At 54.2% G+C, this 14,751-nt stretch overlaps 3 protein-coding genes across 3 annotated transcripts; all 3 read right to left on the bottom strand.

Annotated features, from left to right (window-relative positions):
- Window positions 1-1,182: 1,182 nt before the first annotated feature.
- E0L32_011737 (uncharacterized protein) lies at window positions 1,183-2,397 on the bottom strand (the record flags this gene model as incomplete). Its single annotated transcript, XM_031134499.1, has 1 exon — window positions 1,183-2,397. One exon carries the CDS (start codon window positions 2,395-2,397, stop codon window positions 1,183-1,185), a length of 1,215 nt encoding a protein of 404 aa, XP_031000073.1.
- A 9,364-nt stretch (window positions 2,398-11,761) lies between these two features.
- Window positions 11,762-12,483, bottom strand: E0L32_011736 (uncharacterized protein; the record flags this gene model as incomplete). Its single annotated transcript, XM_031134498.1, has 3 exons — window positions 11,762-12,045; window positions 12,261-12,304; window positions 12,362-12,483. The coding sequence occupies 3 exons, from the start codon at window positions 12,481-12,483 to the stop codon at window positions 11,762-11,764; spliced, it is 450 nt and encodes a 149-aa protein (XP_031000072.1).
- Window positions 12,484-13,377: 894 nt separating this feature from the next.
- On the bottom strand, window positions 13,378-14,463 carry E0L32_011735 (uncharacterized protein; the record flags this gene model as incomplete). The annotated part of the gene is made up of 1 exon (XM_031134497.1): window positions 13,378-14,463. The coding sequence occupies one exon, from the start codon at window positions 14,461-14,463 to the stop codon at window positions 13,378-13,380; it is 1,086 nt and encodes a 361-aa protein (XP_031000071.1).
- Window positions 14,464-14,751: the final 288 nt, after the last annotated feature.

Genomic DNA, 14,751 nt, shown 5'->3' with positions numbered 1-14,751 from the left:
CAAAAGAATGAAGTGCCCATTCTTTGACCAGTTTCTCTTCTCCTCCGCCCTGCATCGCTCCCCGATCTTGCATGCAGGAGCCGCAAGCCCGGAGGCTCCTGCACGACGCCCGCGTTCTGTTGCTCACGACTAGTCCCAAGCCCGCGTGGTCAAGAGGCAGTCTAAATTCTTGGGGAAGATGGTGAGCATCACCATTGGAGAATCCCGGCATCCCTTGGAGCGCCACTGGAATGCGAGCCCAAGCACGGAACTTTCCTTTTACTTTTTTGTTTTTGATGCCGCCCGCCATGCCTCGGAAAGCGAGGCTGGCTTGGTAAACAGTCACGATACTGCATTTTGGGCACATGTTGTTTTTCATAGTGATTTATTGCTATTCTCGTGCACTTCTGTACTGTATGACAGAAGGCATTCCAAAAAAAGATAGAAAGTGAGGGAATGGGTATATCCATCAACCTGTGATCGCACCGTCTTCCATGTCAAAAATGAAATGGCCGACCCCCTCTACAAAATATCAGGGCCGACAAAGACACTCCAAAAAAAAAAAAGCAGACTCGATACGCCCTGCGAAATTTCCTCCGAAGCAAAACTTGGTATCTGCGCACCTCCCGTAAGCATTACACGCGATGCCTCCTTCTCGAGGCAACCGCCATCATCGATCCATAAGTGCCGACGCAATCCTCCTCGCTCTCCGTGTCGGCATCGCACTCGGTCCCCTAATAATACTGGCGACCTTGCGAGTTAGCACTGAGCATCCCCATAGACAGGGCATGCAGTGTAACGAGTGTTGAAAATCCTGAATGAACAGCCATCCTCTTCTAAGTGATATCATCATCTTCCTCGCACCAACGGCCAGCACGCGAGGCATCTTTCTCGGGCCGCCGCCACCCATGGGTATTCTTGTAAAGACGTGAAGCAAACCACCCCCTCCATGCAACACAGGGTTGCCCCAGACATGTATTAATAAATGGGAAAAGAGCGAAACAACCTCCTTCCTGGGCGGAGCAGGCCTGCTCCTTGCGACTTCGTAAATGCTGCAATGAGAAGATCCGGCAGATGGGAACCATATCGTACAGCTTGGGCGCCGCCAAGTGATGTATGTGAAATAATAAAAAATGGAAAAAAACCGGCAAGTCCAACGGCAGGGAAAATCCTGGGGTCCAAAATGGGGAAGATACGGACTCCTTATTTGGTAGGCTTGGCCAGGATATCCTCACAATTGGCATCAAACCGGAGATTCCAAAGACGGACGGAGGCCATGAACCGCTCGGTCTTCTCGAGCTCACGCTCGCGGCCAAACAGGGTCTCGACAAACTCGACGCCGGAGTTCTTACCCAGGGTCTGAGTCTCCTTCTTCTTGCTGGCCCGGAGCATGGGCGCCTCGCACAGCTTAAGCAGCTTCCTAAGCTTATCGGTAAGCCGCTCGCCAGACTCGATAAAATCCTCAATCATCTCCTTGTTCTCCACGGTCCGAATCCTGGGAACACACTCCTCCGAGCGCTTGATCTTTCCGGCCAGCTGGATCAGAAGCAACCACAACTCGCCGGCCATGTCGGAGATGGGGGTCGCCGGTCCGTGGTGGTAGACCGTCCAGTCGTATATCCACTTGCCAAGCGAGTTGGCATCAAACACACTGCCGAGAAGCATAATGGGCTCTTCCGTAGGGTCCCAGTTCTTGAGCGAGTAGCCAGCGGGGATACGGTGCTTCCTGGCGTCCGCCTCGGTGGCCTTTTGTGGTGCTGGCGCGGGCTTCTTGTGATGGGAGCTGGATGGGCGAGCAGTGGCGGGCCTCTGAGGGACCGATGTCGAGCTCCGGCGGGTGTGATGTGACCGGCGCGGCTCCGGCTCATACCGAGGCGAGTTGTATCCAGGGTCCCTCTCATAGTATGTGGTGGCAGAATAGGCGCCCTGTTCGTAATAATGGTGGTTAGTGTCGTGCCCACCAAATTTGTCAGTGTAACAATATTCTCTATATCGCTTCGGCTTCGATTGCGCGTAGAGTATATAAGGTACACCGTCGATGATGTAGTACTCGTCCTCGTCGGAGTCCCCATAGGAATCAGAGGGCCGAATGTAGGAATATGAGTTGCGGCGCTCGCGCCTGGGGCGGCGAGGAAACCAGGATTGTTTGCGTGACGACCGCGATGAACTCACATTCGCTGTGGCGTACTGGCCATCGCTCGTGTACCGAGGCGAAAACGCAGGAGTGCGCGGGCTACTGAACTCGTTGTAGCCGCTGCTCATGTGGCGGAAGTGCGCCCGCGTCGCCGGTCGTTGTGGTGTTTGCGCATAGAACGATGGGCCTCGGGGCGAAGGCGTCGGCGATGGACTGACATATCGCTCCTTGTCGTAGTAGTAGTCCGCGGCGGGCGTGGAGCCGTAGGGCGAGAAGCTCGTCATCTTGCTCGAGGATCGTGCAACCTTGCAAACATTCGTGATATCGTTCCCTGCACTGGCCCCCCGGTCTCAACCACGGCCACTCCCCTCCTTTTTTATGTTGTTTTTTTGGTGTTGATCCGATGGCTCAATCGCGTCTGTGTCGTGACGCGCAGGGTAGTGAAAGTGACACCAGTCACCTTGGTCTGTGGTCGGTTGGAAGAGGGAAAGAAAGCCTTCTTCTTGCTGAGTACATGTCAAGGGTCTGGTCGTGATACTATTCCCTGTCGAGGAATCGGGCACCAAAGTCGACTGTTCTCGACTTTGATGGCAACTTCTGGTAGAAACTGGGACCAGCTAGGCTCCAGTTCGGCTGATGAAAAATGCTGAGGGGTCCAAAGACGTGATTTAAAAGCGTTGTTTCTTGAATCTGGGTATTGGCAAAAGCCAAATGTGGTGGGAAAAGGGAAAATAGGAAGGTTGGTGGTGTTTAAGTACTCCCCCCTCAGAAGAGTCCAACAGACAAGAGGGGACGGGACGCGCTAGGTGTGCTCCGTACCTCAGGTATTGGGCAGGCAAAGACAGGGAATGCGAATCACCTTAGTAGGGGGCTGGGTCCACTCCTGGCTCGGGAAGCTGATGGAGGGGAGTGGCGATAGTGCCGGTACCTCCAGGGGTCAAAATTAGTCACTGTCCTGCACGCCTGCACCTCTCCCGCTTCTCGAACAGGCGACGCCAAATAGCACCGCACTGTCTGCCCGTCTCGGGTTCGCACTGGACAGCGACGCAGAGACTAGACTGGTCCGGAGCCAGCCCAATCAGCAGTTACGGGCCAGCCTGTGAAAGCGACAATACAGGGAACTCGTCTGTGAGAGGCTGTCCTCGCTCGTAATCTCAGCTGTTGTGCGATAGAGCGCACAAGCCCGACAGCTGAGTCTTTCGAGTCCACGTTGAGCAAGGGGGTATCCGGCGATACGACCGAATGAGACACCCAAGGCAGCGGATGCTGTCGTTCTCCTTCTCCTCGGTGGCTTTGCTTGCTCGGAGTGATTCATACACCCTGGGCCGACCCAAATGAATCACTTCAAAAGCACTCCATTTCTGCGGATCTTTTGCGAATGTAATTGTCGAAAATACTTGTACGTGCAAAATTTGCAGCGCCAGAGGCCGATCCTTGCACGCCGATGGGCAACCTTTCAGGGTCGCTCACCCCCAGCAATTTACCAGCCTGATTTAGCGAGATTGATGTCGCTCCGGGTCCTGGTAGCTCAACGTCGCGGCAGACGGGATCTCTGTTCCAGGTCACACTAAGAAGCGACTAGGCCTCCGTGGAAAATTTTTCCAAGCCTCTCTTGGTGATTGTTGCTCGATGACGCCCGACAGGGTGCAAATCGTTGGGACTCGCAGTGGATTCCCATGTGTTTCCTCTCAGCTCATGGTCCGGCTGGGCGGGAGAGAACCAAGGGCTGGGTGGGACGCTGAAAAATCGACTGGCACGAACAACAGAGGAAGACGGCACTAGGTCTCTTGGACAAGGGCCCGAGATAATCTTGCTTTTCGCGAAGCGAGCGCGGCCCTGGAGAAACGGATTGAATTACCCGTCTCACGTATCCATGCGTTGGGCGCGGTTGAGTTCGACCGTTGATGAAAAATCAAACGCAACAAGGCCTTGGTTCAATGTTGGTTTGTCGTAAATGCGAGGGTGCTCAAGAGAGAGCCAAGCGAAATGCTCTGACCTCTCTCGGGTTGATGGTGCGAGTCCGGACCAGCAGTACTACTCGATCAGGGACAATTGGAGACGCAGTCGTTCAGTCGAATCGAATTCTAGCTCGAAGCAGAGACTGGAATCCCCAATGCCAGGAGAGGAGGTTGGGAGGATCAAAGTATGAATAGCAACCTTGAGTGAATCTCGATGACGCAACTGCGACCGTGGTTTTAGTCTGGTCGCTGGAAGGGGAGGAGGCGGGGGAGATCTCTAGATATGGCAAGAGTCTTGACCCGGTCCATCCTTTTCCAAGCCCAGAAAAAAAACGGGAGCATGATCAGCATCACTCAATCATGGTGGTGTGTATGGCGGCGAATCCGGCCCTTTGCGGCTTTTGACAGTTTGCTGGAATCGCCATCTCAGGTAATCGGCATTGGCCGCTGTGTCAGATGTCATCTTTTCCCTTGGTGTTGCTGAACTTTGCCCGTCATCAACGGCTGTACTTGATTCGACCCTCGCGAATGCGGGCGCGTAGCCCAGACAAAACACGATCTTACACACCCACACGTGCGTGCCATCGACATCAGGTGCATCACGACCAAGCCCATGATTGGGGAGAGCGAGCGCGGGCACACCACACGAACCATGTGAAAGGCTTGCCAAGTTTGCGGGCGGGCGTTCGAGAACAGATCGCCTGCGCACGACTCAACGGAACGGGATCTCCTCCCTTCCCTGTTCGCACCCGTCAGTGAGGAAGTTCACCCTTCGCGCATGCAGCTTGCGCTAGCTCCAGTGGGGTTGGACCTGTGATCGACCACCACACGTATCTCGGGAATCCGGGGGAGTCTCGAATGTCCGGGGAAGAGGGCTCATATTCAAAGGCGCATTAGAGCACTTCCCTCGACCAACTTGGCCTGCATGCCGGCACCGGGTCGTGATTCAGGCCTTTCGCTCGTACTGAAAAGGACGGGTTGAGTTTGTCCGACTTTACTACCCTTGGGCAAACCCAGTCCTCTCTTGTGATACCCTCAGAGTCTTCGATACGAGACCGTTACACCGACTGTTCGTGTATGCTGACATGGCCAGGTCGGTACTCTGACCAACGAACATTCTCATTCGACAAAGCAACGTTTCTATTCGATATTTAATAACGTTTGCAGCCGGTATTAAGCACAAGGTCCAACATCGATCTACATCCCAGCCACCTATTTTGCCCTGGACCACCAACACCTACCATAGGAGAAAGAATCTCTTGCGTGAACTCGGAATACTTTCGCCTTCCTGGGGCTCGGAGACCTCATTCCCAACCCAACAGATGACGTTTCGCAAGCTGAGTGCTCTCCTGTCGTCTTATGTCCGCCCCAGTTGATGACTGCTCTTGTCTCGCTCATCGAATCGCTGGATGAGGTCGAATCATTCAGAGCGGCGACCGAGCTAGCGTGCGACCACTAACACCCGCGTGCACACTAGGTAAAACCCGTGTTGCACCACAGTAGGGCCCGTCCGGGGAGGTTTAGCACACTTCACCCGTGGAACCGAACAAGTCTGCTGCAATTTCGCGGCGCTCTTCCACATGTCAAGCCACTGTAGTGAGAGAGGGTGCAGCAATGCGCATCATCCTTCTTCTCGCTCAGAGAAAGAAAGGCTCCATACAGTACGCGCTGCACCGTCGTGGAGACCGCAGGGCGCAGATTCCAGCTGCTGCTGCCAGTTCATCCACCAAAAGACTACATTGCACGATGACATCCACATCCGCACGGGACGTTCCTTTCCTACCTAGTGACCGGCCTGCCACCGTGAGGAGAGAGGGTGTGAGAGAAGGGAAAAAAAAGACTAAACTGAGATATCCACGAACCCACACACCACGGCGACGCACTACCCATGTTAGCCGGGCCTTCCTGGCGCCTTCGGTGGGGCCACCTTGGTGAGCTTGGCGTCCTGACGCTCTGGCGTTGCTTTTTTGCTTCCTGGATTTGCCAACCCCTCACCTGCCCCTGTCCTTGATTTTCCAAGCCACCCTCCCAAATTAAGCAAATTCTGGGTGTGCTCCTCCACGGGATATAACCCCTATTTGGCTGTCAGCGAGGATGGTGAAAATTTTTCCACATGTCCCTGCGAAAAGCAATCTCATACCGCTGACAAAACACCTTGGAAGGGACCGAAAAAGACCGCAAACTGACCAGGCCACCAACGTAACGGTGAACGGTGTTCTGTCTTGGAGTGACTCACACACGCACATACGAGAACACAGAGACAAGAAAAAAAGAGGGCGAACCATGCCATGGTGCCCTTCGTTCCAGTCCTTTGCTGCGTTGCGGTCCAATCTGAGTATTCCAAGACTGCTGCTTGTTGTGCTCTGGCCAATGGCGCACTTGTCAGGGAGCGACTTGCATGAAGGGCCGGATCCCGATTGGCTCGAGGCCGTATTTACAGCGGACATGACCAATGCACAGTGGCCCCTTGTCCATCAGCTAACACCCATGGGACGTCAAGCAAGCGAAGGGGAGCAAGGACGGCCTCCACCGCGGATAGGCATGTCTTGGTGGGTAAGGTTCAAGCCTGCATGTCCCCCTACCCAGTCATATCACCACAACAATGGCGATGGCTTCTTCTTTTGTCCGCAAATGGGTCTCTGCCGGCAAATATGGATCACCGTACAAGGCGCTGGTCTGTCGCTCCTCGGTGGGGACCGAATGTCCATCTTCTAAAAACACGACCTCACCGACAGTTTCACGCCCGCTGAGCGACCGCAGTCTGCATATCCAACATGCAAGACTGGGGCCCCTAAGGCGGCTTGGGTGATGCGCGGCAGCGCAGGATTGGCTCCCGGTGCCAGCTCGAGGATTCCTGACGTAGCAAGCTGCCCACAAAAGATTTATTTTTTACCTTTTCAAAATCCGCAACCGGACTCATTGTCCAGACAACTCGTTTGTTCGCCTGGTCGAGATCCATCTGTTCGTGAGTCTGCGTTGTTGTTGGTCAGGGGGGTACCGATAACAATGTGAGCTGCGCCGGATGAACTACATCCTCGGCCCTGCTTCGATATGCCCCGACGACGATGAGCAGGAGTCGCAAGGCCGTCGACGGTGTGGGTGTTCACCTAGCGTCAGCACGAGGTTAAACGAGGCGACATACTATCGGCACTGTTCATGTCCTGGGAGGGCAACTATTCTTCAGCAAGATATCCAACAGCGATGCATTGTTTGTTGGTTGTTACAGTCTCCGATACCACTCTGCCAGTACGCGACGTCTGGGTCCGGGACTCGACTGCCAGCTCGATCTGATAGGCCTCGAGCAGTGACTTCTCTTCGCTCAATTATTCGCGCTTGCACAACGGCATGGCCGCAGCACGAATGGAAGCAGTGCCACGGGCCAGGTAAGGAGTGAGAGTCATCTATGAATGAGAAGGCCGGGTTGGGTATCAACGTTGTCTTTGGCCCAAGCCAACATCGTCGCTTGACGCTACTGCTTGACAGGCCGGATTTGCGCAAGCGCTTCTCTCGTCCGGCACAGCTTGTCTCATGATCTTTTACTCAGAAACATCCCACGATGGAAGAGAAAATATTTGTCTGAAAAGGCAAGAGCAGAAACAAGAGCCAAGCATGCATGTCCTGACCCAAGAGTCGACCGGAGGAGTGCCGAATACGCACAAGTGTGTAGCTAGGTATTCCTTGTATTGACAGGCATGGCGAGCATGGCATGGGCGTCGCGTGTGCATCTGCCTCCCTGTCAGCAGCTAGTTAGGACCCGTGGACGTAGGCCCAGCCCACACGAGAGAGAGGCCACTGCATGACTAATAAGGTGAAATCCTCCTACTGCAGTGGTGGACCACCGCCTCTATCCCGAATTCAGCTTAGGTGGTCCGGGCGCGTAGACAACGTCATCGGACCCGGGCCTCTGGTTCTGTGGCTGGTAGTGCTGAGCGTGGAAAAATTCCAGTGGAGTTAGAAGGTTTTCCAGTTAGCTTCTGGCCCTGGGGTCCCCTGTGCCTGGGCCTTGTGCTGCAGTCAATGCTGCATGCTTAACGACTATGCCTTCTGGAACACCGCCACCTTTCCGCGCCCATGCAGCACTCTCCAGGTCTTCCATTCGCCCGCACTGGGCAGCAAAACCAAAAATTCGGACCAGACACGACCATACCTTTCTCCCAACTTCCACTTGCTGCCCAATACTGACAAATCCGCCCCCAGCACTGCAAAACGAACGACCGAATGGAATGCAAATAACAAAACCCAGAACACTTCGATTCTACGTCATTTTCCCTACTGCCAGTGACACATAAACGAGTCGGAGGAGGCCTCGAACCTGCTGTGCACCGCCGATCGCCAAGACCGCGCAGGGCTGAGGCAACCTTTTCCCTGCTGTTCCGCGTGCTGCCACCACACTCTGCTCGACTTACACCCAACCTTCTCGTAAGCCTCAGTCCGTCGGTGACATATCTTCAAAGTACACCATGTACGCCTTCGGGTTCGCATATCTTCCTTCGGCGTCAAGACCTGCTCTCGAGCCTTGTATACGAGCACAGTGCGAGGGTCCCAACGTGCTTGATTCGCCGTTGACCTTTCCCGCGTTTCATCTACCATTCTCGTGACTCACCCTTTTCCCTCTTGGTTAGGGGCGTGTGTGCGTGTGCGTGCACGTAGAGTGAAAAATATCATCGCCAGCCTCGACTGTGTTCCACCACCGTCCACAAACCACGCTCGCCGCCAACGGCTCCTTCGGCAGTGCACACCTCGGCTCAGTATGATTCGTTCCCGATGAACGCATTTCATATTTTCGCCACCGTCCAACCCGTTTTGGCCTGCCAGGTACGGGCATGTGACGACGACTGATCTCCTCGTGGTATCCGTTTGAGTGGTTCAGAATGTCCCCTTTGCCCAACCTCTCACGTCGCCTCATTTTTGCACTCTAGCGTGAGCAATGCCAGGCAGCCAAATGCTACTGCCTATCCTGTTTGATATGTCTTTCATCTGAGAAATTCCCATATTCAGCTTAAGGTGGTGCATTTTTTTCCTCTCGACTTTTCGGGAACCAATCATATATCCGAAGCCGCTTTCGGGGAAGTTGACTGGCCCCTTTTTATCGCCGATATTGTGCACATGTACCCCGGACAAGCATCACTCGCTCGCTCGCTTGTGAGCCCCGAGTCGAGATAGAGAACCGCCCGGCTGCCTCCTGTCACTCTCTCCTGGCTTGAATATGACCATGCGCGTCTTTCGATGCCTGTACTGCGACACGTACTCCCTTGCTGTCCACTGGCCACCCTCGGTGACCACTTTATGATGGCCTGGATTTTGAGTCATCCGTGTAAGACTCATGATGATCAGAGCCAATGATGAGTAGAGGTTTGCCTGAGATGTTGCTTGTTGATATGCAGACACCCTAGGGAGGTACCCTCGATCAGATGCTTGATTCACGTCATGATATGGAACTGATGAAGCTCCTCTGGGGGTATCCCACTGCCAAAGACCAATTGTTTCGATGGGTAGTCGAGGACTTCTGTTACCAACCCGTCGACTAACCTGACCTTCACTGAAGAAGGGGGCCGAAGCGTTCTCCGCTACGACCAGAAGTCATCGTCCTAGACACCTCCGCCGGGCCCCTGATCCTGACCTGTGGCGTCACGCGCCTCCTCGGACCTCCTCTCGCGCTGGCGAACTACCTCCGCCGGGTTGACCCCAAGCCCCTGCGCCGTGCCGACCGAGAACAACCTCGGTATCTAAGCTTGGGGAGGGTCATCTGCCTCTCTTTGTCTTTCTTCAGATCGTCCCTCTGTTCAACCATCATGTCGAGACGCCTAGTGAGCTCTTTGCAAGGGGACGAGAGAGTGGCATCAAGGCACCTCTACCCAAAAGCAAGAATGACAGCAGTGTATTTGCCTGCCAGCCAGTGAGCAAAGAGGAATGTCGTTAGACATGTTTATCTATCTAATTAGTTGATTACTCTTATCGATATACCACAGTTAAAGAGAGACAACGAATACAATACCGATGTTCCAGAGATACTTAATAAATAGTGATAAGGACACCATTATTATCGTGGATTGATCAACCACTCATGCACGACAGCTGCTGACCGTCTCCGATATAGGTCCGAGGCCTGGAATCAGTCCCGGACTTTTTGACCTCTCGACCATGGTTCAGCTGCACTTAGTCTCCTACCCCGTGGCCGGTGTGTCAACTCTTCCGGACGTCTGCACGCGCAAGTTTGCGAGGCCGGATGCGCGAGATATTCAACACCAAATTGTCGCAATGGACGGTCCCTCGGCGAGGGGCAATCCGACCTGCAAGCCCTGATAATGCTCGAGGCCACTGCCGAGACGTCGTTTCGAATGCGTATAAAATGGCTTGTCCTCGCCCTGCTTTCTCGAGCCCAATCCCTCACACTCATCTACATCAAGAATCTCGAGCCCATTCTCCACAAGACTCTCGAGCCCATTCTCCGTCAAGACTCTCGAGCCCATTCTCCATCAAGACTCTCGAGCCTATTCTCCATCGAAAACCCCAACACACGACACACGCACGCGTACACAAGGTCGGCATTGTCTTGGCATTGTCTGGGGCATTGTGTGCGCGTGCGGGCGTCGTGTGTTGGGGTTCTTTGATGGAGAATAGGCTCGAGAGTCTTGATGGAGAATGGGCTCGAGAGTCTTGGCGGAGAATGGGCTCGAGAATCTTGGCGGAGAATGGGCTTCGTCAGGAATGGAGCCGAGGACTCCAAGAGTGGCGTTCCCGGGCTTGGGGTAGCCAGGATGGCTCCCCACACTCCCGGACACAGCAGCATCCCCAGTGTATCTGAGAGTACTTGGTCCTTATGAGGCTTGATGGGCTGTCCTTGCCATTTGGATGTTGGTCAGGCCAGCCCCGTCGGCCGGATATTCACAGAGAAGCCACGGGCTTCGCCTTGTGGGCTGGGACGTTAGTGAGATTCATCGCTTTGGGCTGGGTATTCAGGGGTGGAATAGCAAATGTGGACATTTCAAGTGTGGGCCTGAGGCAAGCGGTTGGTGGTGATGGCAAGGAGTAAACGTATTCTGGATAGTGCCACTGTTGGCAAGGTGGAGGAGGTCTGATGGATGCATGGCTTGATGTAGAGAAGACTCTGGAGAAGAGGACTACAGGTACATGAATACATGGGAAAAGAAGGTATGAATCTGTTTATACAGTGCTCTATTGCAAACTGATGTGGCATATGTAGGAGGTCGGGATCGAGAGAGATAGAGAAAATATGCAGAAACTGCGACGGTTGTGGAGAGAGCAGAAGTAAGGCGAAGAGGAAGGTTCGTCAAGTGAAGAGCACTTGCGGTATGGAAGGGATGTCCACCATATCATACACGCCTCGTAACAACTTTCCCACGCCAGATCGAAGATGCTGTAGGTAACGTATGTTCGTGCGGTGTCGATGAGGAGCAGGAGTGCGAGACAAGTGTCGTTAATTATGTAACGCATGCAGGCTTGTTCGTCTCTTTGCGGGGACACTCTCAGGGTGTTTATCTGTCGGGAGCGTGATAGTGTACCGGTCAATGAAAGGATCGTTGATGTGCTCGGAGTAATCGGCCTTGCCTCAGGTGGGGTGTCAAAGAAGGTGCAATCAATCCCTTGACAAAGCTGTGCTCATCGCTGACTGACGAATGAAATTAGGCATGAACCAGGTCAAATGCTATCCCTGACCACTCACCGAGAATCAGGCAGGTTGTATCCATATCTGTAGTTGCCACAAAGGTCCTGAACTTGGACGGTAGTGCGGTGAAGCTTGTGCAGCAGCTCTAGGGAGAGACATGATCTGGCCAGCGGGTGGCTTCTTGCCAGCAGGTCCCTTCTCAACGGAATCCGCGGCAGGATGAGTCTGATCATTCCGCTGAGGAGCGGGCTTGGTAGCTGCTACAGCAACACTGAAAGGCTGCGTCGAGCCTGACTTGTCGGTAGAAAACACAGTAGAAGGGAGGCCTTTCTCAAATTTTCCGAGTCCTTGTACCCAGGGAGTACCGGATCACCGTTCAAGGCCAGAGCCTCAGTCGGTGCCAAGGCCGCGCGATTGGCTGATTTGCAGGAGGGGAAACGGGCCTGAGACAGCGAGACGAGGACAACCTGGCGCGCTTGGCCGCCTTCTCGGCGTGCGACTTCCGAGACTTCTCATTTTCCCTCTTTCTGCAGTAGGCGCAGATTTTCAGGGGCCTCCGGACCTAGGTCATCGACAAAGATGGAGAACTCGGGTCCTCGATCGTCGCTGGAAAGAATAGTGGTCAGCTACGAACAGAGGACAGCGTTGTCTATGGTGACTCACCGACGGTCAATTAGACCGCCTCCAGACGCCCAGTTCAGTTTGAACGCGCGAGAGGATTTCGGGACAGAGTTTCCGTTCAAGGCCCGGGCCTGGTTCGCGGCGGCAGGCTCGCCGAACTCCATGAAGGGCCAGCAGTTGCCCTGCGTTTCTTTATGAATCTGGCGTTCCTTGTGTCAGTGTACCGGGCCAAAGACAGTGGACTAGGTCATGTGGCATCAATGGCCGTGTGAAGACAGGAATGAGGACTTACTGTGATAGATATATAAGTTGTGAGTTTGTGATCAGTATATATAATGCATCGTTGATGCCAGGTTGACACGTCGGATGCTGCCGCGGATGGTAGTCAGTCTCTGCTTGTGGTTCGCGTGAAGGCTTGATGCAAGAAAGGAAAGAGACAACAACAGAGGCGGTCTTTACCTTTGAGGTTTGAAAGTCGGGGGATGGGATTGCGAGGGCGTTGTGAAATGAAAAGTTGAGAGGAACGAGAAAGGGAAAGAAGAAAGGCAGGTTGGCGAGGGCAGGGGGAAGGAGGTCTTTATATAGGCTGAGGATTGAAGTCCAGGGCTGTAACCTAGCGCGTTAAGAAAAAGTGAATTGTAAACAAAAGGCAAAAGCGACGTGGAAGTGATTTGAATCCGACGTGGAAAGTGACACGAGACTGGCGTGAGCTCGGGACACCAAGAAACCCCGAAATAGGGGAGTGGATGTCAACAAAACGAAACTCTCGATTTCCTTATTCAGACCAACTTTAAATCGCTTGACTTGCTTCAATGGGGCAGCAGTTTGGCAGCTGGCAGCAGTGCACTGGCAGGACCCAAGACTCTCGTCATTGACATGTCTCTTCACTTGTATTCACACAATCGTACCCTTGCCATTTTAGACAATGCTCATCCCTTTATTCAGCGAAATTTCATCTCAATGATAGCTGCAGGACATTCCCGCCTGCACGTTTTGGAATTAAATAGCTTGATTATGGATCTAGTCATCCGACATCTTAATACATGTAGCAGTCACGATCACATGGAGACTTGAAACACAGCTTTTTCGGCCGAAAGCTTGCCGGCCTTGCTCAGCTCAAACGCTTCCAATACACTCTCCAGAGTGCCCATCTCCTTGACACGATTCGGAACGATGTCGCCCTTCTGCAACATGGCAGGGAGCCAGGACAGATACGTCTCCCAGGCCTTCTTGTGCTCTGGGGTTGGACCTCCGATATTGTCAAACGCTTTGATGAAGTCGATCGGTTCCCCGAAACATGCCCCGGCAAAGATCGACTCGGCCTTGATGTGAGGGTTGATGGCACATATAGCGTCTTTGTCGAGCGGGTTCAGGGCGACTAGGTGAGCGCCATCACTGGGCGACAAGATCTCGGCGATGCTCTCCGCAGACCCTCCCTGCCCGATGCAGTCAAAGGCATATCGGAGGCCGCCCTGAGTGGCCTCCTTGACCCTGGCCACCCAGTCCTCGTCCCGGTAGTCGACAGTGATATCCGCCCCCAGCTCCTTGAGCAGCCCATGGTTCTTGGCAGATGCCACCGCGATGACGCGCTGCCCGCTGAGCCTGCCCAGCTGCACCGCATACAGCCCGACGCTCGAGGATGCGCCATAGACCAGCAAGGACTGCTGGCCGCCGCCGCCGCCCTGATAGGGCTCCGGAAGGCCGAGAGTAAAGTATAGGGCCAGGGTGGCGGTCGCATAGCCCAGCGAGACTGTGGACGCCTGCGCCATGGTGATGTTGTCGGGGACGGGGAAGAGGAGTGAGGGCTCGAGCGTGACGTATTCGGCAAATGCTCCCCGCTGAGTGTCGCCCTCGTTGGTTCCAAACGTCCAGCCGCCCACCCGCTGACCCCGAGGCCACCCCGGTCCTTGGACGACGGTGCCGGCGAAGTCGAAGCCGACGACGAGGCCCTCTGGAGCGCCGTCAGAGGCGACATTGCCCTCCACGAGCTTCCAGTCGCCTGGGTTCAGGGCGGCATTGTGGACCTTGATCAGGACCTGGCCGGGACGAGGCCTCGGGCGGTCGACGTCACGGACGGAGCCTGACTTTTTGCCATCAGTCACGAAGGCTCGCATAGTTGTCATGGCGGCGGGGCTCTTGGGCATGGAAATTTTCACTAGAGGGGGGGATAGGATATTTGCAAGCTCAGACAGACGGCGGGATATGGCCGGATACCACAAACACCCAGGTGGTCACCATGATGTATTTTATAGGCTCGTCACTCAAGCAAGTTGTCGGCCGACTTTGGACCTTCCAAGATCAAACGGATGATGCTTTGTCATTCCAGCAATGAAAAATGTCTCCGAGATTTAAACTTTGGCGAGTCACTGAGAGGAAAGGCTGCGAGGATTAAAGAAAGTCCTCTATGATTTCCTGTTTGGCTGGTGTTATCC

The sequence above is a fragment of the Thyridium curvatum genome (assembly GCF_004353045.1).
Source record: "Thyridium curvatum strain D216 chromosome Unknown NODE_116_length_89041_cov_73.691005, whole genome shotgun sequence".
In the NCBI taxonomy this organism is placed as follows: domain Eukaryota; kingdom Fungi; phylum Ascomycota; class Sordariomycetes; order Thyridiales; family Thyridiaceae; genus Thyridium; species Thyridium curvatum.
Note: the sequence above shows the minus strand (reverse complement) of the source record. Positions and strands in the feature narration are given on the sequence as shown.